This window comes from Magnolia sinica, chromosome 13 (genome assembly GCF_029962835.1).
Source record: "Magnolia sinica isolate HGM2019 chromosome 13, MsV1, whole genome shotgun sequence".
In the NCBI taxonomy this organism is placed as follows: domain Eukaryota; kingdom Viridiplantae; phylum Streptophyta; class Magnoliopsida; order Magnoliales; family Magnoliaceae; genus Magnolia; species Magnolia sinica.
In genome coordinates this window covers 48317073-48343705 of record NC_080585.1, presented here as the reverse complement: position 1 = coordinate 48343705, position 26633 = coordinate 48317073, and the positions used below count along the sequence as shown (strand labels likewise).

At 40.6% G+C, this 26633-nt stretch overlaps 2 protein-coding genes across 3 annotated transcripts in view; one reads left to right on the top strand and one right to left on the bottom strand.

The window, feature by feature from the left end:
- The window catches only part of LOC131223739 (rRNA-processing protein fcf2-like), a 36524-nt gene extending 15643 nt beyond the window's left edge, over window positions 1-20881 (top strand). The window contains exons 4-6 of the mRNA XM_058219236.1: window positions 19507-19578; window positions 19656-19771; window positions 20581-20881. Of these exons, the coding sequence (XP_058075219.1) occupies window positions 19507-19578; window positions 19656-19771; window positions 20581-20689 (297 nt within the window). The 3' untranslated portion in view covers window positions 20690-20881. The remainder of the gene's footprint in view (window positions 1-19506; window positions 19579-19655; window positions 19772-20580) is intronic.
- A 2778-nt stretch (window positions 20882-23659) lies between these two features.
- LOC131223738 (ethanolamine-phosphate cytidylyltransferase) overlaps window positions 23660-26633 on the bottom strand; it is a 99862-nt gene continuing 96888 nt past the window's right edge. The window contains exon 9 of one of the 2 annotated variants that reach the window (XM_058219234.1): window positions 23660-24207. In XM_058219234.1, the coding sequence (XP_058075217.1) occupies window positions 24007-24207 (201 nt within the window). In that variant the 3' untranslated portion in view covers window positions 23660-24006. The remainder of the gene's footprint in view (window positions 24208-26633) is intronic. The other variant, XM_058219235.1, reaches the window with a different exon arrangement.

The following is a 26633-nucleotide window of genomic DNA, read 5'->3' as shown; positions in this document are numbered from 1 at the left end:
CCATGTTTTGTGTTGAGCCATTCTCGGGAAGCGAACATCTCACTCAACTCTTCCCTATGCTGGAATAAACTCTCTAATGCTATAAAGTTTGTTGCGAATCTAGTCGCCGCAGGCCTCAACAACTTTCGTCCTTTCATGAACTTTCTCATTATTGCAACTACTTGATTATGGTTGTAAATAAACGTCGTCACTTCCCTTGCTCTTTCGACCATTTCCTTAATATTCTTCTTCTTCCCAATATCTTCCAATATAAGATCAATACAATGGGCAGCACATGGTGACCAAAAAAAGATGTTTTCTCTTATCCATCAACATATGTCCTGCAAGCTTATATGTTGCTTCATTATCTGTCACAATCTGCACTATATTCTCCTCTCCAATCTCGTCCACAACTTTATCCATTAGTCCATTAATATAAGTAGAATTTTTTGTTGCCTCTGAGGCATCAATTGACTTGTGGTATATAGTTCCTAAGTGGCAGTATACCATGAAGTTGATCATGCTGCGTCTGGTTGGGCCAGTCCAACCATCACACATGATTGTGCATCCTCTGGCTTGCCATACAGGTTTAAAGGTAGCCACGTATGCTTTCACATCCGCATACTCTGCATCTGTCCATTTCCCCCTAATCTCATTAGCGGTGGGAGCTTTTATTCCTTCACCAGCTTCTGCTGCTGCATCAATTACCACCTGCCAATATGGAGAATTGGCTGCGTTAGGAGGTATGTTGGCATGTATAAATAACTTTGCTGCTGCTCTACCTAATTTCTCAACGGAAGTTCTACTCCACATTTGTTTTATCTTCTTTTGTTTAGTTGATTCTTTCCTAAATAGGATTGGATCAATAGAGGGTCTCCTAGGCTCATTTACTTCTTCATCCAAACGTATAGGGGCATCATGTGAAGATGTCTGTCGTTGGCTCCCAAACATACGTCGTAACCCACCAAATCTACCCCCACCCCCACCTGCAGAAGCAGTTGCACTTCCAGTTGCACTCCCACTCCCACTCCCACTCCCCCCCCTCCTGTATCACGCACTGACCCATGCTTGCTAAACATGCGGCGACGTTCTTCCTCTTCACGAGCTAGATGCAAGCTCTCTCTCCTAGCTATATTAAGTTCTCGATCTGAATCTTCGTCAGAATTAATAATATCTTCATCACGAATGCCCATATATTCAAGACCAAACACTTCCTGTCGAGCTGCATCCAAAATATCATCTTTCTTCTTTTGTACAGCAGCACGTTTACCCTTCGACTCATCCAGACTAGCTTGCATTAAAAGCATTATCTCTTTCGGTACTCTACTACATGGCGCAACTTGACCCTTTCGATGTGCCAAATGTTGTTTGAGACGGGTAATTCCACCAGTTACTAGTCTATCACAATACTTGCACTTCATTTGGTGCCTAATACCACCAACCCTCTCACAATGTTGCCATCCAGTATCATTACTTGTTGTTGGCCAAACCCAGACATTTCTTTAGGCTTAGGTAGACACTAGATAATTAGATTTGAGTATGAGTGTATGACCTATGTTAATAAAGATGATTTTATATTCTAACTAAACCCTAAGAAGCTCCAAGGCAAAACCTGTCCAATATAAGCAAATAAAAACATAAAGTCACTAATTCGAAAATAGAAAAAAATTATAAAATGACACTCCAAATCTGTAAAATACACATTAACATGTTCTACTATGATTAACACATCACATGGCATGATTAAAACAGTAAAACAATCATTAAAAAATTATTTTTTAAATTTAAAAAAAAAAGGGCCATAATTAATGCGTAAATAGAAAAAAATATTAAAAAATTATAAAATGGCACCCCAAATCTGTAAAATGCACATTAACATATTTTACTATGATTAACACATCATATGGCATGATTAAAACAGCAATACAACCATTAAAAATTGATTTTTCGAATTTAAAAAAAAAGGGGCAAAATTCATGCGTAAATAGAAAAAAATATTTAAAAAATATAAAATGGCACCCCAAATCTGTAAAATGCACATTAACATGTTCTACTATGATTAACACATCATATGGAATGATTAAAACAGCAAAACAATCATTAAAAATTGATTTTTTGAATTTTAAAAAAAAGGGGCAAAATTCATGCGTAAATAGAAAAAAATATTTAAAAAATATAAAATGGGACCCTAAATCTGTAAAATGCACATTAACATGTTCTACTATGATTAACACATCATATGGAATGATTAAAACAGCAAAACAATCATTAAAAATTGATTTTTGAATTTAAAAAAAAAGGGGCAAAATTCATGCGTAAAAAAAAATAATATTTAAAAAATATAAAATGGTACCCCAAATCTGTAAAATACACATTAACATGTTCTACTATGATTAACATATCATATGGTATGATTAAAACAGCAAAACAATCATTAAAAATTGATTTTTTGAATTTTAAAAAAAAGGGGCAAAATTCATGCGTAAATAGAAAAAAATAAAAATAAAAATATAAAATGGCACCCCAAATCTGTAAAATGCATATTAACATGTTCTACTATGATTAACACATCATATGGCATGATTAAAACAGCAAAACAATCATTAAAAATTGATTTTTTGAATTTTTTAAAAAAGGGGCAAAATTCATGCGTAAATAGAAAAAAATATTTAAAAAATATAAAATGGCACCCCAAATCTGTAAAATGCACATTAACATGTTCTACTATGATTAACACATCATATGGAATGATTAAAACAGCAAAACAATCATTAAAAATTGATTTTTTGAATTTTAAAAAAAAGGGGCAAAATTCATGCGTAAATAGAAAAAAATATTTAAAAAATATAAAATGGCACCCCAAATCTGTAAAATGCATATTAACATGTTCTACTATGATTAACACATCATATGAGATGATTAAAACAGCAAAACATATTAAAAAAAGTATAAATACCTATTTTTGACAAATTTATGAAAAATGGCCCACCAAGCTTTAATTCAACAAAATCCGCAATATAATGTGTTTTTTCCTCAAATATCCAGCCAAGGTTGGTCGAAATTAGTAGTAGAAGGAGTGAGAAACAGTTTGGAAGCAAGAAGTTTCGAAAAAACATCAAAAATGGAGCTTAAAATGCAAAAAAAAAAATGGCCGTTTTTCGACCGTTAGGGCGCTGACCGTTACGGCTGACCGTTACGCCCGTATCGGCCGTTACGCCCGTATCAGCCCCGTATCGGCCGATACGGGTACAAAAAATCGAATTGGCCGTTTCGGCCCCGAAACGGGTAACGGTTCGCACCATTACCGTTACGTATCGGCCGATACGGCCGATACGTAACCGATTTGGCATTCCATGGTTCTAACATACTTGGACCTTTATTTTATGCTGAATTGTTTCATTTTTTTGGGAAATGCGAAACCACCTAAATCCTACACATGGCTAAACATGCCAAAGTGGTATGTGCATGAGGTCTGGGTTGTTCATTTGGTTGGTCCCATTAGTCCAAAAATGGGTTTCTGGTCATCATGTAAGCCACATCTATGACAAAATGGGTGGTTATCCAAAAAGTGACCAGTGGTATGAGTCTACCCACCTGACGGCTCATGTTTGGGCCATGGAACATACCCCCGCACCCTAACAAATGAGTGATTGAATCCTGCATGCATGTGCATGTGTGTTGACTAAGATTCAGATGGGCTACCCTCACAAGAAGCCATAGCAGGGTTCTTATTTGTTTGCTATCATGCACATTTTAATTCTATACATTTCAGTCTTAAGGTTAGATTCAGTGTTTCAAATAGCGCCCGTAGCGTAGCGGTAGCGTACGCTACGTAGCGTAGCATGGCCGTAGCGCTACGTAGCGTCCCAAATAGCGTAAATCCCCTGTAGCATACGCTACCGGGGTCGTAGCGTACGCTATAGCTATGTAGCGCGTAGCATCTGTAGTGTAAGCTACAATGTATTTTTTTACTGTTTTATTTTTTTATTCTTTTTTTCACGTCTTCTTTGTTTCTAATGTTGAGGAATGTAACACTTGCATTGTACTTGATACTTTTAACCTATGAGATTTTTATTTCTTTTCATAATTGTGACTTGTGGTTTCAATTAGACATTATTAATTAAAGTAGTTAGCTTAGAAAATTGTTGATGTGATAATTATTTAATTTGGCTTATATATGTGGATTGGCTTTTGATAAATGATAACTAATAACTTTTTTGAACATGCTTATAATTTATAAAATGAATCATCTTTTAGGCATTTATATATATATATATATATATATATATATATATATATATATATATATATATATATATATATATATATATTCACTATTTATTATATTTGTCCTATTTTAAAATTAAAAAAATAGAAGAATCGTGTAGCTTACGCTACACGCTACGTATTTATGCTACACGCTATAGAGCGCTGAGCGCTACGCATCACGCTACCGCTATTTAAAACACTGGTTAGATTTGCCATTCCACCATGCAAATGCTCTGAAAGAACCTTGAGCATGGTCATGGTCTTGCACTTGTGCCACAGCATTGTTAAGGATTTTTTTTTTTTTTTTTTTTTTTTTTTTTAAATTTAATTTAAATATTTTTTTTTTTTCCGGACTCAAGCAACATTGAGCACTGTGTCCCTCATTATTGCAGCAACAATGCATCCTCACAACTTTAAAACCTTGGCCCCTAAACTCGATCAACTATGACCTTGAACCAGAGTTCCGTTGTGCTAGGAGCTCAAGCACTCAAATGAACCATCCACCTTGTATGATGGAGAGTTCTCTTGTGGCTTGCATAGGCAATCTTTTTGGTTCCTCCTTTCATTATCAACTTTCCATCTATTCTGAGCTTTCCAACAATCTTGAGTACGTACATAATGCCTATGGGAGCCTATTTGGCAAGTGGTTGTGCATAGGAGTCTCCATCCTCATTGCATAGAGTTCCATTGTGCTAGAGGGTTGAACAGTCAAATGAACCATCCACCTTGTATGATAGAGAGTTCTCTTATGGCTTGCATAGGCAATCTTTTTTGTTCCTCCTTTCATTCTCAACTTTCCATCTATGAGCTTCCCAACAATCTTGAGTGTGTACATGATGCCTATGGGAGCCTATTTTGGCAGGTGTTTCTGAATAGAGGAGTCTCCATGCTCATTGCAAGTGAGAGAGCTTCTCATGTCAAATCTTGAAGTGAGCTTCCCAGGATGTAAGTGGGTCTGCTTTGCAAAGCATACTGCTTAGGCTACTTTCAAGAGTAGGATGCGGGATCCTTCTCTTCCCAGGTTCTTGATCTGAGTGGCCATACCATGTTCATTGAATGCAAAAGATTGGTCAATTCTTTTTAGCAGTGCAGTTTTTATACATGTGGTTTACCTGCTGATCAGTCTGGCCTGAATTTTGGACCACAATGGATACAATAGAGCTCACCTAATGAACAACCTAGATCTCACAAGCATGCCATATTGGAAGTTGGGCACGTGGGGATTCCCCATGAGTAGCCTGCTTTTCTCCTTTGCAAAATGTGTCCTATTGCATATTAGGTGTGTATTATCAATTATGCTACTTGTATATGTCCTTGCCTTGAGGAATTACTTATTCATCCTGGTGGATATTGTTGGATGGACCAAATTTCTTTCTAATTCATTCCTTGCAGTTCTTTCTGAAGAAATATGATCTGCTCCTACTGCTTTCTAGAGGGATCATATGATCCTTATTCTTTATATGTAGGGCTCATGTTGTGATGATCCAAACCATTGATTAATCTAAGGGGCACCACCATGGATGGCACATGTACAAAAGTCCCCCAGATTGGAGGACCCCAGACATATTTTGGCTTCCATTCTATTGAATGTTTGCCATGGTTGAATTCTTTCTTGACCATCTATTCACTGGCAACTGAATTGAAGGGTTAAGATTTCTCCGCACGGAAATTCTAGGGACATGTCCATCCACGTAGGACAAGGTACTCTGTATTGGTAACGGTGGCCGTAAGGGTCACTGCCGTTACCGATACGGGTATCGGTGGCGTAATGACCGTTACGACCCTTGTAATGGTTGAAAAAAAAAAATTGCTTGAAAAGTTCTGAAAAAATATTTAGAAAATCTATAATAATGTAAATATTCCAAATATGTATTGATTTTTTGTTTTGAACATGTTTATGATAGCGTAACGGTCCACTATTTGGTGAGAGTGTTGTATCTGGTTGTTTGGTGAATTTGTGAACATGATTATGTCTCTAATATTTACACATCACAATCGAGCTTTAGAACTAGAAATTAAAAAAAGTCATAAATAGCACATTTTATTTTTTGAAAAAATGGCCATTGAAGTTTTTATTCATCCAAATCGCTTCAATCTACAGTTTTAATCCTAAAAAATATAGTAAAAGTGGTCGAAATATATTGTAAAATAATATAGGAAAGTTTTTGGAATAAGAAAAGTGGAAAAATGAGGAGAAAATTGAATTTAAATAGAAAAAAAAAAGATCGCCGTTTTTCGACCGTTACGGGGGTAACAATGTTTTGCCCCGGAACGACCTATATGGCCCTCATAACGGCCGATACGGTCTCAGAAAACCAGCTATACTTTTTCGGCCCCGTATCGTGTAACGTCATGGGCCCATGGCCGTTACCTATCCATATCGGCCTTTATGGCTGTAACGTAACAGATACGGAACACCTTGACGCAGGACTCATCAGGTCGATACGGAACACCTTGACGCAGGACTCATCAGGTCGATTGTCTTGATTATGAGTCCCACTGTCTTCTTGTATTTCTGGGTGAAGGCAAGGAGAATCTGGGAATCACCTTTATTTGGATTTTGCTCCTTTTTTTCTAATGAATTACAAAATTTCTTTGAGGGGAAAAGAGCAACAGGCTGAAGACCAGAGTTATATCAGGGGCGAACTCTCTCCTAAACACAGATGGACCTCGACGCCCCTTCCTTTGCTAACATATTAACAACATCATTGGCTTCTCACTAACATGTTTGAATGAGATATTCAAGCTTGATGAGAGACCCCTGATTTTGTTAAAGATGTAAGAAAGCCTCCATAGTTGAAAGCCATTAGAGGCCCAACTACATGGTTGGAATGCCCAGCCACTATAATCTTTTCATTCACATAGCCAAAGAGAATGTGGAACCCCTCTTTTAAAGCTGTAGCATCTGCCATACTCAAGTTGCCCCAACCATCTGGGCCTAGTAAGGGGGTTTGAATCCTCATCATTTCTAACATAGCCCATATTCCTAACAGTGCCCAGGTTGCTTGCCAATATCTGTTGGAGTTGAGCATATACCAATCTTCAGGATGCCTTCCCACTTCAATTGATTCATTTTCTTTGTGTACTCCCTATCCACAACTGCCCCCATGCATTCGATAAAAAGCAACAAACAAGTCTTACGAAATGTTGTTCTGTTGGGAGTGCACTAAAAAATAAAGAAGGTAATGTTATCAATAAGAATTCCAACCAGGACTTCCTGATTATCGAAAATTCTTTTGTTCCTTTCTTTCCACGTACCCCGTGCATTGGACCTGCCCCAATCCTTGAAAATCTTCTTAAACAATTATTAGAACACCCATTTTCCAAAGATCTTAATGAAATGACTCCATATTTTCCTCACAACCTTGTAGTGGACAAAGAGATGTACCGGGTTTCCTCACATATAGCACAGATCTCTCTCTCTCTCTCTCTCTCTCTCTCTCTCTCTCCCTCTACATTTATGTGTGAGTGTGTGTGTTTGTTTGTTTTACATGGTAAAGACTCGGCATGATATGCTTGCATGTTTGTAAATTGTCCATTGTGAGTACTTTGTTGGCTATAACCACCCAACAAAAAGCCTCCACCCATGAGGATGATGTTTGGTAGAGCCAATAGAACTGGAATATGGTAGAGCTACTCGCTCCACGATACATGCTAGTGAGCTCTACTTGGATGGCTCATGTTTCAAAAGTCGCACCAATTAGACGATCCTGTCCATCACATTTCTCTTAATTTCCCTTGAATGTTTGTCCATTAACTATTTTCTTCCCAAAACTGTCACTTTGAAGGCCATCTTTCAAATGGATAGGGTAATTCATAATTGGATATTTGTGTATTTGGAAACACTATCTATCCAAAATAGGGCCAACTAGATGGAAGGACCAATGATCCAATTGATTCATTAACTTGTCACTTGTAATACAAGTGAATTGACTCTACCATATTCCTGTTTTACTAGCTTTACCGTATCATCTACCCCGCCCACAATGACACCCCTTTTCCTCACACTCCACAAGGAGAGTAAGCATCACTGTTATCTGTTAAGTAGGGGTGGCAATGGGCCAAGCGACCCCCTCAGCCCGATTTTGGACTAGGGGTGGCAATGGCCTGCCCTATGCTTGTCCTGAATTCCAACTAATCAGACATCTTAATGAGGCCATAGTATTAATATCTACTTTTATGCCCTTAGTGGAGTTCTTTTGACTCTTGCACGGTATCTCTCTTAGGTTCTTGGATGGAATTGAGTGCCACTTTCCCTAACACAGGATACCAATAGTGTAGACAATGACCGTCAATCACATAACATGTTCCACATGAATTACAAAAGCTATAGATAATCACATAGTAGAGTTAGTGAGGAGGAATCAGATAAAGCAGATGAATAATCATCAAATAACCGTTTCATAAAGAACAGATAACAATAAAAGATCCAAAAAATGGGTCAAATCAATCAAAATAAATCACTAGTGTTGAAGACAAAAAATGAGTCCTTAAACGCTACTCTACTCCTATTCGCATCGCCCTACGATGCTCCTCAGCTCATAGCTAATGCACACACATCCTCTACTTCACTTCCATCCCGTCCCTTCTAACCTTCTACACAATCAGGTTAGCAATCTGTCAGATGATATGTTAAGTATCATTCCTTGGGATCCATGGAAGGTGAGAGGAGAGAACCATTTTTGCATTGGCTTCCCAAGCAAGTTGCCTTTGGTAGGCGCAACACTAGGCCTTAAAGTGTCCTGGCTTTCCATGGTGCTAGCATCCCTTCTTGTTCTTGCCGTTACCATTCCATTTGCCTTTCTTGCTTCCAGAATTGCCTCTCCCCTTTAGGTTGTCGTCCTTATCCTTTTTTTCATCATCCCTCTTGTGCTTTTGAGAATTGGACTTGCCATCAGAGGTACCTTTTGCCAACTGCACCACATGCCCCTTGTGACGTCTTAGATTGTTAACCTCATAGAAGATCAATTGCATGTGGGGCTTCTCCTCATCATATTTGAGCTTCATCATGTTATAGTTGTCAATGAACCTATCCTATATAGGTGTCAATGACATGGGGATGCCATTTATGATGGTCTCATCCTCCATGTCATGTCCAATTAGCTGCAGTTCATTGGCTAGTTCGATCATTTTCATGACATGCTCATTAACCGAGGCGCCTTCCTCGAGTCTCAAGGAGTATAATTGTCTTTTGAGGGTTTGGACTGGAGCATTCACCCAGGCACCAAACCTACCCTTCAGGCACATGTATCTCCCTAACCTTTATCATGTTCTGCATCTGGTTGCAGAGCATATCAGATATGGAAGGCAATATGAACACTTTGGCTACCTCATTGTTTCCTTCCCACTTGGTGAATTTGGAAGAGACAGTCAGGGACTCATCATCGAAGGCAGGGTTGGGTTTAGGCAATGAAGGCTCCTGAATGACATATAGGACTCAATTAAGAGTGAGTACTAGTTTGAGCTTCTGGGACCAATTGATGAAATTCTTCCCAGTCAACTTCTCAGAGGTGATGATCGTAGAAATCGTTTTTAGTTTTGACATGATCGTATGGCCATAAACCTTAGATTAAAAAAAAAATTAGATTAAAACTTGGTGTTCTTTCATCTTGTGCTAGGAAATGTAATATTTTAAGCACACAGACATGGAGCACATCCTGTCATGTCCCCAGTATGACTAACATTTCCCACTGCACGAAGCAGCCAAGGGTAATATAACCAAGCCTCGTAACATCCATCCGCAGGCTGACCTTTCATGTAGAGCATGCACTAGGGTTGTGAGTGCCAATTTAACACCGTACATGAAACTCAACTCAAATGCATCTCACATCACAAATTTGCATGTAGCATAATCATATGCATGAACCACAAGGCGTCTGGACTATCTTGTCCTCCCTCATGCATTGCACCATACATGTAGGTATGCGACTAAGGCGCTTTCAACATTTGTGAGGCCTCAAGGCACAACTTACATCAACATACGTGGGATTATCGTGCCAAGGTCTTCATGACCCGCGAACCAACAAACATGATATAGAAAAGGTACGTGATTGGGCCTTCCATTGCTTAATTTGGACGATGTGATTAATACATTGAGCACGAGCTACCTGTCAAGTTTCAGCCTGATCCAATCTCAAATAGGCGAGATCCATCTATAAAGGATCCAACGGTCTAGAACCTGCCCTGGATAGATCTAATCATGAAAGGTCAGATCCTAACAATCTAATAGCTTCCTCATGTGGAATAACACTTCCTCATGGAATTTGAGCTCAAACGGGTCACCAATGGGTGAGATAGGGTCCAATTAAATACGATTGCACACTTGCTACTCATTATGCAAGGTTCGTCAAGAAACACAATTCAGTGACCATACCACGCAGTGTCTAGGGTTAGATCATCATTCCATTGATTCACCCAACATGGCCAAGCTTGTAATTGTACGATCAAATGAAAATCTAACCAATCAAGTGGGTTTATATCATCGCATGGTCAGACTCACCATAATGAGGACCCCACATGACCATCATAGGTCACACATGTGGCGCCACCATCCACTGAGGTTGGGTAGACCCCACATATGCCATGCGTGTTGGACTAATTGTAAAGATCTTTTTTTTTTTTCGAAAGTAACGAAATTTTATCAATGCTCGCGTGCAGCGAGCATAACAACACCAAAACACACCAAAAAAAAGAAAGAAAGAAAGAAAAAGAACTAGGGAGAATGGCTTGACGATGCCCCCTTTACATACAAAGCCCACTCGCACACCATACCCCTCACCCGATGATATTTTCTCAAGATGTACATGCATTACGAAAACATCTCCCATTTCTCGCTCCCCAGATAGCCCAAAAAACCGCCAGGATGGTAAGCCTCCATGCAACCTTGCCATCCTTCCCTATTCCTTGCCCCCGTGCCAAAGCCCAGAGCAAATCTTCCACTGTCTTTGGCATTACCTAATCCATGTTGGAGGTGGACAGGAAATAATGCCACACCTTTGCAACAAAGGAACAATGAAGAAAGAGATGATCTATCGTCTCCTCATTTTCCATGCACAACAAGTAAACATTGGGGAGAACAAGGGCCCTTCTCTAAAGGTTGTTGATAGCCAAGGTATTCACTTGGTTCGTGGGCAGGGAAAGAATTACATAGATATGTTCAAAACAAAAAAAAAAGTCAAATATCCGACAGTCCGGATCTCTCCATGCAAAGTTAATGGGATGGTTTGACTCCATGATTGAGCGTTCCTTTGATCAATTCGAGCTGATGAATGCTTCCAAGACGTGCCAATTGGGCTAGGGAGCAATCTTCAGCTCAATCAGATCTGATCTAAATGGTCCGTTGTAGGTTAAGATAAAACTAACGGACGGTCCAGGAATTTTCTGGGCATATCTGAACAGTGACTGTCCAATCTGATCTATCCATCTTGAAGAGCAAGTCAACAACATCCCTCAGATCAAATTTCATCTCAATCCGATCTCAAGAACATGAGATATGGTCCACTCAATAGACGCCATTGTTTGATTATCGGAGAACCGATCTTGTCTGTCTAATAACTTTGCAGTCTGAAGTCCGATCGGGGTGAATGACCACTTGTTTCGAAGCTATTGACGAGCACCACAATACTATTGGATCAAATCTCCCAAAGGACTCCTGTAAATAGCCCAAGAGTGGGTCGCAAGTTGTTTTCGTCAATTTTGAAACTGTGGGCTGCATGTGCAACGACGCACCATCTTGTACAACTAAGATCTTAGTGCTCATCTCTGTTTTGGGTGAGCGACCACTTGTTTCGAAGGCCTTGTTGAGCATTTCAAGATAAACGGTTCAAGTATCAAAGGAGAGCCCTAAAGTGGCCAAAAATTGGTGACGAAGTGCTGGCCTGAAATGTTCTAAATGCCAGTCCATATATTGCCCAAAACGTGGGCCCCACAAGTTGATCCAGTGGTCCAACGGGCGTGGAGTTCAATTCTCATCATGAAACGGTGGGCCATGCCCCCAGTGGTCACATGCAGTGTTCGAAATATCGGTATCGCACAATGTATCGCACCCTTGGGATACAGATACGTATCGGTTATCTCACGGGATATATCGTTTGTATCGCATAGTTTATCGCACTTTTTGGGAAACATGGGGAAACATTGGGAAAATGGTTGAATTTTTTAATGAAACTTTGAGGATTGTTAAAAAGGGCCTTAATACACACTTTTAAATCATAATATCTCAAAAAAAAGATGCACATAATGAATTTCCTTTGTATAGGTTCCTAAGTTATGCGATGTTTAACTGAACTAACGCAACTATTTTTAAATTGAACGGTGTAGATATTGCTCTAATATGATCTAATATGATCTCTAAAAATAGATGAACGGTGTAGATATAATAAATACATCACTTTGGGCCCATGTAACTTTGATCTCCTTTGAACCGTTCGTGCAACTGGAGCTCGAGGAGCATCAGTGCTCGTCTTTGCACGTCACGGACGCGGATTGCGTCCTACCCCTGCCCGTCTCTAGCCCCAAACGGGCAGTTTTGTGGGTTGGGCCCACCTTGAATGTATGTGATCTATCCACACCATCCATTCGTTTTTCCATCTAATTTAAGGGGTTGAGCCAAAAATTGAATCATATCCAAAGATCAAGTGGACCATACCAGAGGAAACAACAGGGATAATGATATCCATCGTTGAAACCTTGTTAGGCCCAACAATGATGTTTATTTGTCATCCAACCTATTGATAAGATCTTACAGACATGGATGAAGGGAAAATTTAAATATAAACTTGATCTAAAATTTATGTGGCCCCCAAGAAATTTTCAACGGTAGACGTTCAATTCAACTGTTTCCTATGGTGTGGTCCATTTGAACATTGTATATGTTTCATTTTTGGGTTGAAGCCCTAGAATTATCTATTAAAATAGATGGACGGAGCAGATAAAATACATAAATCATGGTGGACCATACAGAGTTTACTCAGCACACTAAGCGTAGTGAGTTACTCCGTACGGTAATTGGATTGCGTACTGAGTTACTCAGTATGCTTTTATCGTACTGAGTAAACTCAGTTGGGCCTACTATGAATTTATGTGGTTTATCCACACCGTCCATCCATTTTTACAGATAATTTTAGGGGTTGATCCCAAAATTGAAGTAAATACAAAGCTCAAGTGGACCATTACATAGGAAACAGTGTGGAATAATGATTTCCACCGTTGAAACCTTCCTAGTGTCTAAAGTAATTTTTATTTGTCATCCAACCTGTTCGTAAGATCACAAAGACATGGATGAAGAGAAACCACAAACTTCAGCTTGATCCAAAACTTCTTTGGCCTCCAAAATTTTTTTAATGGTAGAGGTTCAATCAAATTGTTTCCTGTGGTGTGGTCTACTTGAGATTTTAATTTGCTTCGTTTTTAGGTAAAGCCCTAAAATTATCTTTTAGCATAGATTAACGGAGTGGATAAAATAAATAAATAACAGCGGACCCCACACAGTTTACTCAGTACCCTAAGGGTACTGAGTTACTCAGTACGCAATCCGCTTCTAGCGCGGATTACTGAAGTCACGTCACCAAGTTACGTGGGTCCCACCACGATGTATTTTTTTCTATCCACACCATCCATCCATTTGAACAGATCATTTTAGGGGTGAGCCAAAAAATGAGTCAGATCCAGAGCTCGAGTGGACCCCACCACAGAAAACAGTGGAGAGAGTGACGTTCACCATTAAAAATTTCTTGAGGGCCACAAGAGATGGATGATTAAGATGATATTTGTGTTTTCCATTATTCCATATCTTTCTGGACTTATGAACAGATTAGATCACAAATAAACATTATGATGGGACCTCAAGAATGCTACGAGTTTCAATGGTGGGCGTCACTCTCTCCGCTTTTTTCTGTGGCGGGGTCCACTAAAGATTTATATCTACATCATTGTTTGTGTCATGCCCTAAAAAATTATTTCCAAATTAATGAACGGTGTAGATACGACACACACATTACCGTAGGACCCACAGAACATGGACACCACTTTATATGATTGTACATTAAGTAACTCAGTACGCTTAGCGTACTGTGTAAACTCATGTGAGGTCCACCACGATTTATGTATTTTATCTGCTTCGTCCATACATTTTAATAGATAATTTCAGGGCTTTAGCCCAAAATAAACCATATACAATGTTTAAATGGGCCACACCTTACAAAACAGTTGAATTGAACATCCACCGTTGAAATACCATTTTTGGCCACAAAAGTATTAAATTTAGATGACTAATGAACATCACTGCAGGGCCCATATGATCTTATTAAATTCACATTTTCCTTTAATCCACGTCCATATGATCTTATTAACGGTTTCGATGACTGATAAACATCACTACAGGGGCCAGAAAGGTTTCAACGGTGGAAATCAGTGTCACCACTGTTTCCTGTGGTATGATCCACTTCCCGTTCTAATTTTTGGGATCAACCCATTAATTTAGATGGGAAAACAGATGGATGGTGTGGATAGACCACATACATTAAAGGTGGGCCCCAACTGAATTTACTGAGTACGATAGGAGCATGCTCAGTAAACCACACCCGCACCGATCCCCATTTTCACCCCTCCCGCCCCATGTTCTTCATTTTACCTCTCTGTCACGAGCGCTCTCCCTCTCCTTCACGCAACGAGGTACTCTCTCTCTCTCTCTTTCTCTCTCTTTTCTAATTCAAAATTTTTTGATTTTCCACAACCCACGGCATCGGGGTGGGTTGTATTGGTGATATCGGTGATATCGACGATGTATCGCATGATGTCGACGATATATCGCACGATATCGACGATATCTGAAGTTTTGGATTTTTCGTATCTTCCAGATGTTATCGGTGGAGTTCCGTCTCGCACTGGTGCGATACCGATAATATCGGCCGATATATCGGCCGATAGTATCGATATTTTGAACACTGGTCACATGCTCCAATCAGCGTGCTGCTGAATTGATTTGAACAGTATCAATCGTATATACACAATAGACGGTATGGATCATGTAGAGATGTGGGCCCATTATGCTTTTAGAAATTTCTGATTTTTATAACCTTCTAAAACCCAAATTCTTTAAAGTATGATCTTCTAGTCAATAGGACTGTAGACTGGTCCAATGGGCGTGGGGTTCAATTTTCATCATGAAACGGTGGGCCATGCCCCTAGTGGTCGCATGCTCCAATCAGCGTGCTGCTGAATTGATTTGAACGGTATCAATCGTATATACACAATAGACGGTATGGATCACGTAGAGATGTGGGCCCATAATGCTTTTAGAAATTTCTGATTTTTATAACCTTCTAAAACCCAAATTCTTTAAAGAATGATCTTCTAGTCAATAGGACTGTAGAAAAAAAAACAATAGGAAATTTCTAAGCAATAGGATAGGAGGTGTGACATGGCATGGAGAAAAACAAGGAGAGAGTGCTTGTGCACATCTCCCCTCATCCCATTCAAACATCCGTACAGACAAAACCCCATAGGGGGCTGACATGGACGAGGGCCCCATGTGGCCCATTGATTGCGTGATTCAAGCTGTCCATTCAATTCCTCTCAGCAAGCTTTCCAAAGAGCCCAATATGCGCACTTGATGCATGCATCATGTCCATGTTCCAAAATATGTGGTTATAAAAGCATCTCTTAGATCCACACATCTGATCATGACCACATTGAATCCAGGCCTTCCAATATGATGTACATGATGTGCCCAAGAGATTTAACATGAATATCCTACACAAAAACCCGAGGACGGCAAAAAGACCGCCGCCAAATATACCCCACATGGAAAGTGTAAAAACATGGCTCTCAACAATCAACACTTAATCAAAGCCACAAATTGGATTAAATCATGTCACTAGACACATTAACAAATACCAAACATGTTCAAAGGAAACAAAGGTATGGATCAACTCACAATCCTCAAAATGATCCACCATTCAATACGCATTGTAGGCAACATGGTGAGATCGAAATGTTTGGACCCAATTCAGGTGTCCGTTTGCGCTCAAACTTGTTCTAGATTGATCCTTATGTAGAGAACTATGATTTGACGGTTTTATATGCCCACGGACATTGACCATATTGCTAGAATTTTTAGAAATTACCGGTTATTGTGACTCGGGACCACTATGAGGGGATAAGAGGAGACACATGCAAGCACTCTCTCCACCTTTCTCTTTCCTTGTTTTTCTCCATGCCATGCCACGCCACGCCTCCTCTTATTGGTTAGAAATTTCTATCTGTTCCACCCCCCCAGCGCCCGCCCCCCCCCCGCCCACACACACACACACTAAAATCCTATTGGATAGAACAAGTTGAAAGGAAAGCTTTCAAGATGGAAAAAGGCAACATCTTTCTTTGGGTGGTGAGTTGACATTAATCAAAGCGGCCTTTTCGAACATTCCCCTCTACTTCATGTCTCTCTTTACATGCCCACAATCTGTCCTGGATAGGTTGGAAAAATCAAGGCACGATTTCTTATGGAGCAGGGTAGAGGAAAAATAGAAATTTCATCGTCTAAAATGGGAAGAGGTTTGTAAGCCTATTGACAAGGGGGGAGTAGGAATACAGGTTTTGGATACTATGAATTTGGTGTTGCTAGGGAAATGATTGTGGAGGTTAGCCGAAGGGAGAACGTGGAGGGAAGTAATTGCTAGCATGGGACTCAAGATGGGGGATGGAGGGTCAAGGATTCTTCTCATTATAAGGTGTCAGGCTTGTGGAAAGCAGTCTTCTTGGTGGTTCGTAGGTTTAAAGAGTGTGTGTTGTTTTCCCTTGGTGATGGTACGTGCATTCGCTTTTGGGAGGATGCATGGTGCGGAGGAAGACCGCTTTAGGTGGAGTTCCTGAGGTCAGCTCGCCTTTCTCCAGAAAGGAATATGACAATAGCTTTTTTTTTTTCCTTGAGTGGAGATGTTGTGGTTTGGTCTCTCCTATACAGTAGGGATCTCTTCTATGAGGAAGTGGACAACTTTATAAGACTCCTGGACTACCTCCCATGTTGTAATCCCAACTGGGGTGATAGGGACACGTTGGTGTGGCATGCTCAAAAGTTGGGTCGGTTCTCAGTTTGTTCATTCGACAAGCTGCTTCAGAAGCCATGTCGGAGGAGAAGAGGATACATAATTACTTCTTTTTGATCTATGGCGCCCCTCCCAGGGTAGTAGTGTTTTCTTGTTTGGTGGGTAGAAAGAGGGTGCTTGCCGTTGATATCCTTATAAGAAGGTCCATGTTTCTTCCCAACATCTGTGTGATGTGTATAAATGATGCTGAATCGATCGTTCACCAATTTCTCTACTGCTCTTTTGCTAGAAGGTGTAGGAGAGCGTCGTTGCCCTATTCAACATTGCCTTGGGTACTGTCGGGGTCTATCGAAACTCAGCATGGCATGATGGTAGAATTGGAAGGAAGGAAAAGTGGTTTGGCAGCTTATCTTGATGGCTGCTCTTTGGGCCATTTGGGGGAACAAAATAGTCATTGTTCCCGAAACAGGAGCGGTTCAGTGGCAAAGGTTGTAAGAAAGATCAAGCTTCAAGTGGTTAGATGGGTTTCCGGTTCCAATGTCGTAGATGCTTGTAATCTTGTTTCCTTGTTTGGGCCATAATTTTCTTTTCTCATCCTAGTTTTTAGTAAGTTGTGTTCTCTTATTAAAGTTTTGCAACCTTTCAAAAAGGGAAAAAAAAACATTAATATTATGCTTTATAATGAATAGTGGTGGCCATCCAAGGTGGAAGCAAGGTATTCCAGAACGGTTACATAATGGCAGATGGTAACCATTACGCATTACGGGGTCAAAACAGCTTTCACAGAAAAATCGACTTGGAATTGTCCCGTAATGAAATAGGTTTGTTAAAAAGAAGAAGAAGAAGCTGTTATGGCTGTTGTGGCTGGTATCATAATGGTAATGACAGTAGCCGTTACGGTCACCGTTACTGTTATGGAATACCTTGGGTGGAACTGATCATCACTTAACTATTACCCTCTCAATTATATATGTGAGCACAGTACCTGTAGCTAGGGGTAAAAAATTGCACAGCTTTTTCAAATTGCTGAAATTATCTGGAAATTATGCCGTAGAGCCTTTGCAGTGCATGTGGCAAGGTGGTATGTCAATCAGGACTGCCCATCTAATGAGCCTCTGATATTAAGAATGCCCAAACCCCCAGCCCTAATGTGCTTAAAAACCTCCTCCCGATCCAGCAGGTGAAATCTGTGGACCTCTTTACTAGCTCTCCACAAGAATTTCTTAACGCTTCGATCATGGCCACAGCTATGACCGGAAGTTGGAGGACCGAGATCATTTAATAATTAGTCAAGGACTGATTTAATCAATGTGATCTTCCCACCCAAGGGTAACAGCTTACCCATATAGGAAGCAAGCCATCTAGAAAATTTCTTGAGAAGGGCATCCCACATTCCCAGCCCTGGGTGGCAAGCAAAACCAAGGACCCTAATAAGCTTGATCAGAAGGATGTCCACCCTTCACTGAATCTTCGGCGCCAAAGATTGAATGAGATTGGATTTCCGTATTTATCCCGATCACACTGCTTTTGGAGGGAGACTCGTGACAATTTCAAAACATGGCAGTATCTCTGAAAATTCGAATCTCACTCCGTGACCCGTCCCCAAATAGAAGAATATCATCAGCATATTGAACATGTGAGACATTAACCTCCCATTTCTGATCCTCATCCCATTCATAAGGCCTTTTTTTTAGGTAGGGGTCCGCTATGTCCGTGCAGTTTGCAACACAAGGGCGGCACACAAGGACCACAATAGCAAGATATTGTGATGGGCCCTCAAAAGGAATTAATATCATGTATCAGATTCCTCGCCCCCCCCCCCCCCCCCCCCAAATCTTAAAATTACCATGTATCAGATATTAAACTGCCCATTAGTAAGAACTGTTTGCACTGCATTCTGTATGTTCTCGACAAGGCTTCAGCTAACAAAAAGAACAACAAAAGGGGCAATGGATCCTGTTTTATAATACCCCCTTACACCTGGGAAAAAACACCCATGGGGAGAGCCATTAATAAGATCTGAAACCAAGGTCACTTATATATAGGGATAATTGGTTGGAAAAAGATCTATGAAGCCAACCAAATAGCCGGGACAAGGCTATGATGATAACGAGGATGATGATTAACTGCGATTTTTTGTTGCACAAATACGCATTTGTTTGTTTGTCTGCATTTACTTGTGTAAGGTCTTGATGGTTTGTAAGTTTTGCTGCAGATGAGAAGTGTTATTGATCCAAAGAGGCATTACAAAAAGGGTGATTCCAATACACTTCCTAAGTATTTCCAGGTTAGTTTGCATGTCTTTGTACTACTGCGATGGAAAAAAAATTGGCCAAAATTAATGGGTTAATAATGTTCATTCAGGTGGGCACAGTTATCGAATCTGCATCAGATTTCTTCTCAGGCAGGCTTACTAAGAAGGAGAGGAAGCCAACACTGGCCGACGAACTGCTCTCTGATCGTTCCCTTGGAGACTACAGGTGCAACATTTTGATCTTTATGTGGAAGAGGAATGCCACTTGCGGCCATGGCATCTTGGATGTGTCAATCACGAAAGTGCCTGAAACATGCTGATATGGCACACGTAAAAAAGATCTGGGACTTTCCTTGGGTGGGCCCCATGGTGAATGCATCGTAAATCAGGATGGTCCACACATATATGTTGACTGTGGGCAATTGGCTATCCATTTCTCCTTACTGGCCATTCTCCTGCAAGTGTGGTCCAGTTGATGTGTGAAGCAGCCATGTATGCTCGATGGCTGGACCTGATCTCGCATGTGTTCCATGTGTCATGTCAGCCTGTGTGGTGCGATTGGGCTTGGCACACGTAGATGCGCAGTTGCAGAAAGCATTCCATTTCTGTGAAATGCAACTTCAAAGCACCCATCTGCAATTTGCCACACACGAGCACTCCAACTTGCCATAGCAGTGGCATGTAAATCAGGCCAGTTCACTCACCAGGTGGGCCATGCATCATGCTGGATGTGGAGATTGGTGTACCTTTTTAGCTGGCCATTTTTCCATAAACAAGTAGCCCAAGCCAAGTGTACCAGCCTGTTTTTAGGGCTAGGGAGATACACCACAAGCCCACCCTGATGAATGGTCTGGATATCCATACCTTCTAGGTTTAGGCACGTGGGGTAGTTCTTGGCAGTGCTTTCTAGTAGCTTTTACTGGTTCTATTACTAAACCGATATCGAATCACAATCTCATGGGCCATTAAATTTATTTATTTATTCATTTATTTTTCATGATCTGGTGGTAATCGAGTTTGCTCCCAAATGTTCAGGAAACGCAAGGTTCGAGACATTGAAGAACAGCATCAATCTGTTGGGGTTGCAAAGTGGAAGATCAAAGGTAAGCAGACTTGGAAACGAGCCAAACAAAGAAGGCAATAAGCTTGTTGCCTTTGAATCCAGTTCTCCTATCACATCCTCTCCCACTCTATATGTTCTCTCTTTCTATCACCAAAATGGTTGGTTGTAGCATGTGAAAAATGTTATTTGAAAGGGTTTCCCTTGTCACGGCATGCTATCTTTAGAACATTAGACTATGCTGAGAGAGGTTGATATGCCATATATATATATAAACCCTTTAATGAGCCAACCCTTTGGATAATGATACATCTAAACTGGGACCCATAATCTGGACCGTTAAAATTGAATGACGAGTATGCCATGTATGTAATTTCTAAGCCAAATTGTTGAACCCATTATTAGTTGAAATAGGACCATTGGATATATATATATATATATATATATATATATATATATATATATATATATATATATATATATATATAAACCCTTTAATGAGCCAACCCTTTGGATAATGATACATCTAAACTGGGACCCATAATCTGGACCGTTAAAATTGAATGACGAGTATGCCATGTATGTAATTTCTAAGCAACTTCCAACTGCCTGCGTATTATCTCTCCTACTGCCAGATCATCCTAGGTTTTCTTTTCCTTGTTTCTGAATGGCACCAAAGTTAGTTGCATATAACCCCTCTGATTCGGATCCCAAAAGTTAGTTGGATGTTACCCATCTGATTCGGATCCCAACCCCTTCACCCTGCGGGCTACATTCTGGGAATGATTGAAGGTTGAAGTTACCTATTAGGCAATCCTGAGAACAACGGACTCGCCAATTGAATGTAGTCTATTGTCTGATTCTTGTTTTAGCAGTCTCTTTGATTGGCAATTGTGAGATAAATCACTACTGTCCTATGGCCCATCAATGTGCATCAGCCAATAAACTAAATAGGAACTATTTCACGCTTTATTAAAGGACATGGAGATGACTGCTAGCATGTTTCTCATTTTGAACAGGTGGAGTTCATGGTTTAAGAATCCAAGCCATTGTTCTGTTGAGTCCACCAGCAAGGGAAGGACTGGGACCATGCTTCAGAAATATCTCCTAGTTAGGATTGTCAGTTGAGCCCTGGGTTCAATGAGTTTTAAGTGGATGATAGGTCACTGGTTAGGTTTGGGCTTAAAAGTCCTGGCCATTTGCATAAATGCTTTGGGCTAGGGCTTTCCCTAAAACTGTCTATTGCCAACTTCGATCTGCTTTCACTTTAGGATGCCCCAATTGCTAGAAGCTTTGGGTTGTAAAGTTAGCTTTTCACTTGTCTAATTCGTTGCCAGTTAAATTTCTGCTTTTGAATTTTCGTAGTACATCTTAAAGGAGATGATTTTTCTCCCCCTAATTTTGATAATTCATCTCCTTTTCCATGAGGAATCACAAGATCCTGACCGATGATCGATTTCTACAAGTAGGGCCAACGGCTCAGCAGTCCAGAACATGCTATTTTGAGACTCACCCCTTCATGGGTGAACTGTGATCAATGACCCAAAAACCTGAACAGGCTTATCTGAAAATTCTTCAAACAGATGGACAATTTAGGAAGCAAAACGATGGCATAGAAAGGACCAAGTTTGCTGGTTTTTCAAATACGAGGGATTCTGTTGGGAGTTGTGTTTGAATAACCCAAAAAAACATGCATAACGTTTTGTCAATGTGCATATCCACCTTATGCAAATCCTGTAATCCCATCTCCCGTTGGCCTTACTACCTCATCATTACCATGTGTACATACAAATTCTTATGTGGAGCTCACGTCAAGCTCTATGGGATCCATGATGCAATGCCTGACATCCACCCCATCCATCAGATGTGCCAAGAGCCCAAAATCCAGCCTGCCACATCACATGTAAAGTTTTGAGTGGATTGCTACGCATTAAACCCTCATTGTTTGTGGGACCCAGCAAGATGCAGCTGACACATCCATTGTGCATGTAGCGATGCATTCACATCATACAGGTACCACCACGACTGCTGGTTGTGGGGTTGTGGGACTCGCATGATATGTGAATCTGATCCACCCTGTCCACCCATTGTAGAGCCCAAAAGTGTAGCCAATCCAAGACTCCGGTGGGGCACAACATAGGGAACAATGTCAAATCATGCTTAAAACCTCTAAATTCACACCATGTGGCCCCACATGAGTTCTCAAATGGCCTGACTTTTGGTGTCCATCCTGTCCAGGTCTGCTGAATGGTTTGGGCGACAAGCAAATCTCTGGGGAGGTTTTTATTGGTTAAGCAATTCCTCCAATTGGATAGACGACCCCAATTCCAGACCCAACATGTAAGGGCATAAGACCAATGAATACCTGAATGCGATCAGATCTGGGCCCTTAAAAATGGCAACACAAACTTAGGCAGGTCAAGACAAGGGTACAGGAGGACCCAAGCCCAATCTGGTCTACTGAAGCACTATCTGGATGATTATGCTAATGCAGGGCTGGAATACCAATTTCTGAAGTTGTGTATTTTCGTAAGAGGTTTGCTCAGATGCATCCAGACATTACAATGCCATGTGCCAGGACTCTAGCCGTGGCCCCAACTCAACCTCAAGAGGATACAACCTACAACTTGACCCGACTCAAATTTCAATCCGAGATTGTCTATACTTGACCCAAGCCGACCCAAATACATGTGATTATTACCAAACCTGATCTAACCCAACCCAAATTTGCCCAACCTGAACCCAACCTAAATTCAGATTGGGTTAGCAGGTTTTAATCCGAACCGAACCTCAGGATCTTGACAACTTGACCTGACCTGAACCCAACTTGGGTTGGGTCAGTCCAGTTTGCATATAAATATAATCAGTTTGGATCATTGGAATATGACTCAAACTAAACGGCTAAACTTCCGATATGTCATATTGCAATATGTCTGGATGTATTCGAGCAAACCTCTTTTCACAAATCCTCCACCATCAATTCATGTTAATGCTACATAACCTTCAGTTACACGCCCATATGCTGAAAACAAAAAAGTTAAAAAGCTACGGGTATTCAGCCAATGGCTCTTTATCAACTCATCTCCAAAAATCGGAGTCAATATCAAAACAGGCTCCGTTTAAGTATCATACCTCATCCAAAGGGTAACGCTGCAAACTACAGTATACAAACAACATATGAAAGAAAAACGAAAAAAGAAAAGAAAAGAAAAAAAAAAAAACAAAGAAAGAATAGCTCTGTTTACGGATTAAGGCAGAGGAGTGATAAACATTCAACAGGTTCCAATACCCAAATAAAGGATGTCAGGCTAAGGAATTAGCTCAGAGCTTGAGAAGCGACCGAGAACGGAGATAATGGGTCACAGCCAAGCTCGGGTTCCACTATGCAATGGTGTGAAGTATTAAGGGCCATTTCTGCAGAAAGGACTAAAAAGAATCTCTATCTCTATGCCTGAGAAGAAAGTGTTGCCTGAAAGTCTCCAAAAGTCAGTCACCGGAAACAAATCCTTTCTGCTCATAATACCTCCTCTCGCTTTCTGCCTTCTTCTCATTCCGTTTCTGCAGTAACAATGGAAAGGGTTTTCTGACATCTGCATATCTGTCTGAAATTGTAGGAAAATATCATAAACAACATCATCTTAGCCTTCACAGAAGCTTTAAGATTGGACACCCACCAGACATCGACTTTTTTCCTCTTTTAACTAAGCTTTTGGAACTGGATGCTCACATGCCAGCATGGTCCCAACCCATGATGAAACCCAACCATTAACACACAAGCCCCAAAGGCAACAGAGTAATAGGGTCATGGCAGCGCAGTTGCTATGCAAACAGTGAAGCACAAAGTGTAGAAAAATATAAGGAATAACATCAAAGCCATGGCTAATGAGCTGTCCAACACCATAAGACTAATGGCAAACTTATAGTGTTAGGCCTGGGCATGACTTTGCAAATCGATAAATCTAGGTGAGACCTGGGTTTTAAATGAAGTGATGGGGACATCACGCGCACACATGCCGCCCCCTACGCACGTACGCACGAAGGAGGGCCCTACCATCGATCTGAATCGATGACAACGTCCAGGGAGGACCCCCATGCTAGAAGACGGAGTTTTGGTTCAAAAGAGTGGGCCTGATAATCAAGAAAAGCCCATCATGGGATCTCATGATCATGGCCTGCTAGTCGGATTGATTTCATATTTTACGTTTTGCTTATTGTTATTATTCAGAACATCATGAACGCTTTAGATTTCTTTGTTTGGTTTTTATTTTAGTTTATTTCATCGCCAAGTAACAGGTTGCGCACATGGCGCGAGTTTTCAGGTATAGGGTTTTCCCTATAAATAGGCACCCCTTATAGTTCTTTTGATTCATTGAAGATTAATAAAAATTATGCGTTTTCCTACTCTCTGAGGTGCGAAGCCCTCCCTTCATCGAAGGGTTAACTACTGTGGTGCGAAGCCACATCTATCTCGATTCACCCCATCCATCGTCATCTCTACTACTCATCTTCTACCATCCATTCTTCTCATCTCACTCCATCATCTACACTTCGAATCAATCATCTATTGCAGCAATTCTCCTCCCCACAGCAGAAATTCAGAATCTGTCCCTACAGGAGGGCTGAAACTTCAGCGGAGCACCAAACACAAACCGTACATCGGATTGAGCTGAGATTTGGAGGTTTTGGAGTCCATCCCTGGCCGACCAGGGCCAAGGTAGCCTTTTTCTGAATAGTGGGCCCCACACACGTGCGGCCGGGATCACATGCACCTGCATTTGGGCCATTATTGTTATCCACGCTTGCGGTACTTCTCTGGTTCATCTCTCTCCTCTCTTTCACTCCGCTTTCACCCAAAATCCCTAAACCTAACCCTAAATTACTCAAATCTCCAATTTTATGCCCATTTTCTTACCCTAGGGTTCCTTGAATTGGAATTTCTGAATCCCTTGGATTATGGACTAATTACTATACATGTGTGGATGATTATTTCTTATCTTTGAGTATCGTTTGGTTCCCGATTCACCCCATCCATCGCCATCTCTACTACCCATCTTCTACCATCCATTCTTCTCATCTCACTCCATCATCTACACTTCGAATCAATCATTTATTGTAGCAACTCCTCCCCACAGCAGAATTTCAGAATCTGGCCCTATAGGAGGGTTGAAACTTCGGCGGAGCACCACGCACAAACCGTAGATCGGATCGAGCTGAGATTTGGGGCTTTTGGAATCCATCCTTGGCCGACCAGGGCCAAGGTGGTCTTTTTCTGAATAGTGAGCCCCACACACATGCGGTCGGGATCACATGCACGTGCATATGGGCCATTATTGTTGTCCACGCGTGCGGTACTTCTCTGGTTCGTCTCTCTCCTCTCTTTCACTCCGCTTTCACCCAAAATCCCTAAACCTAACCCTAAATTACTCAAATCTCCAATTTTATGCCCATTTTCTTACCCTAGGGTTCCCCGAATTGGAATTTTTGAATCCCTTGGATTATGGACTAATTACTATGTATGTGTGGATGATTATTTCTTATCTTTGAGTATCGTTTGGTTCATAATTTTTATTGATCCAGCCCTATCATGTGTAGGCCTGGACCCGCATAGATTCCCCTTAATTGAATGTTTGGACTTTCATGTGGGATATGAAATTTGTATAATTGTTTATGAACTAACGTGATCTTAAGCCTGAAATCTCGCATATCATACTTGAATTTCATGTCCTACATCATGAAGCAAGTATTTTCACCATGTAATAAAATTGTTTTGTAAACTGATAAAGGCCAAGTAGATATTTCACATGTCCAAGGGAAGCAACTTCCACTATACTAAAACGACTAATCCCATCAGATCAACTGCTTAAGTTCCTTTAAACAAAACAAAAAAAAAAACTTTGTTCCCGTGTGAGTTGGATCATGGTCTGCGAATGTCCCTTTTTGTTTGGGAAATTTACAAAAATCCACGTACTAAATGTAGTATTTACATTCTAGTACCTTTCTCAAAATTGTTTTCATTAAACTACACATT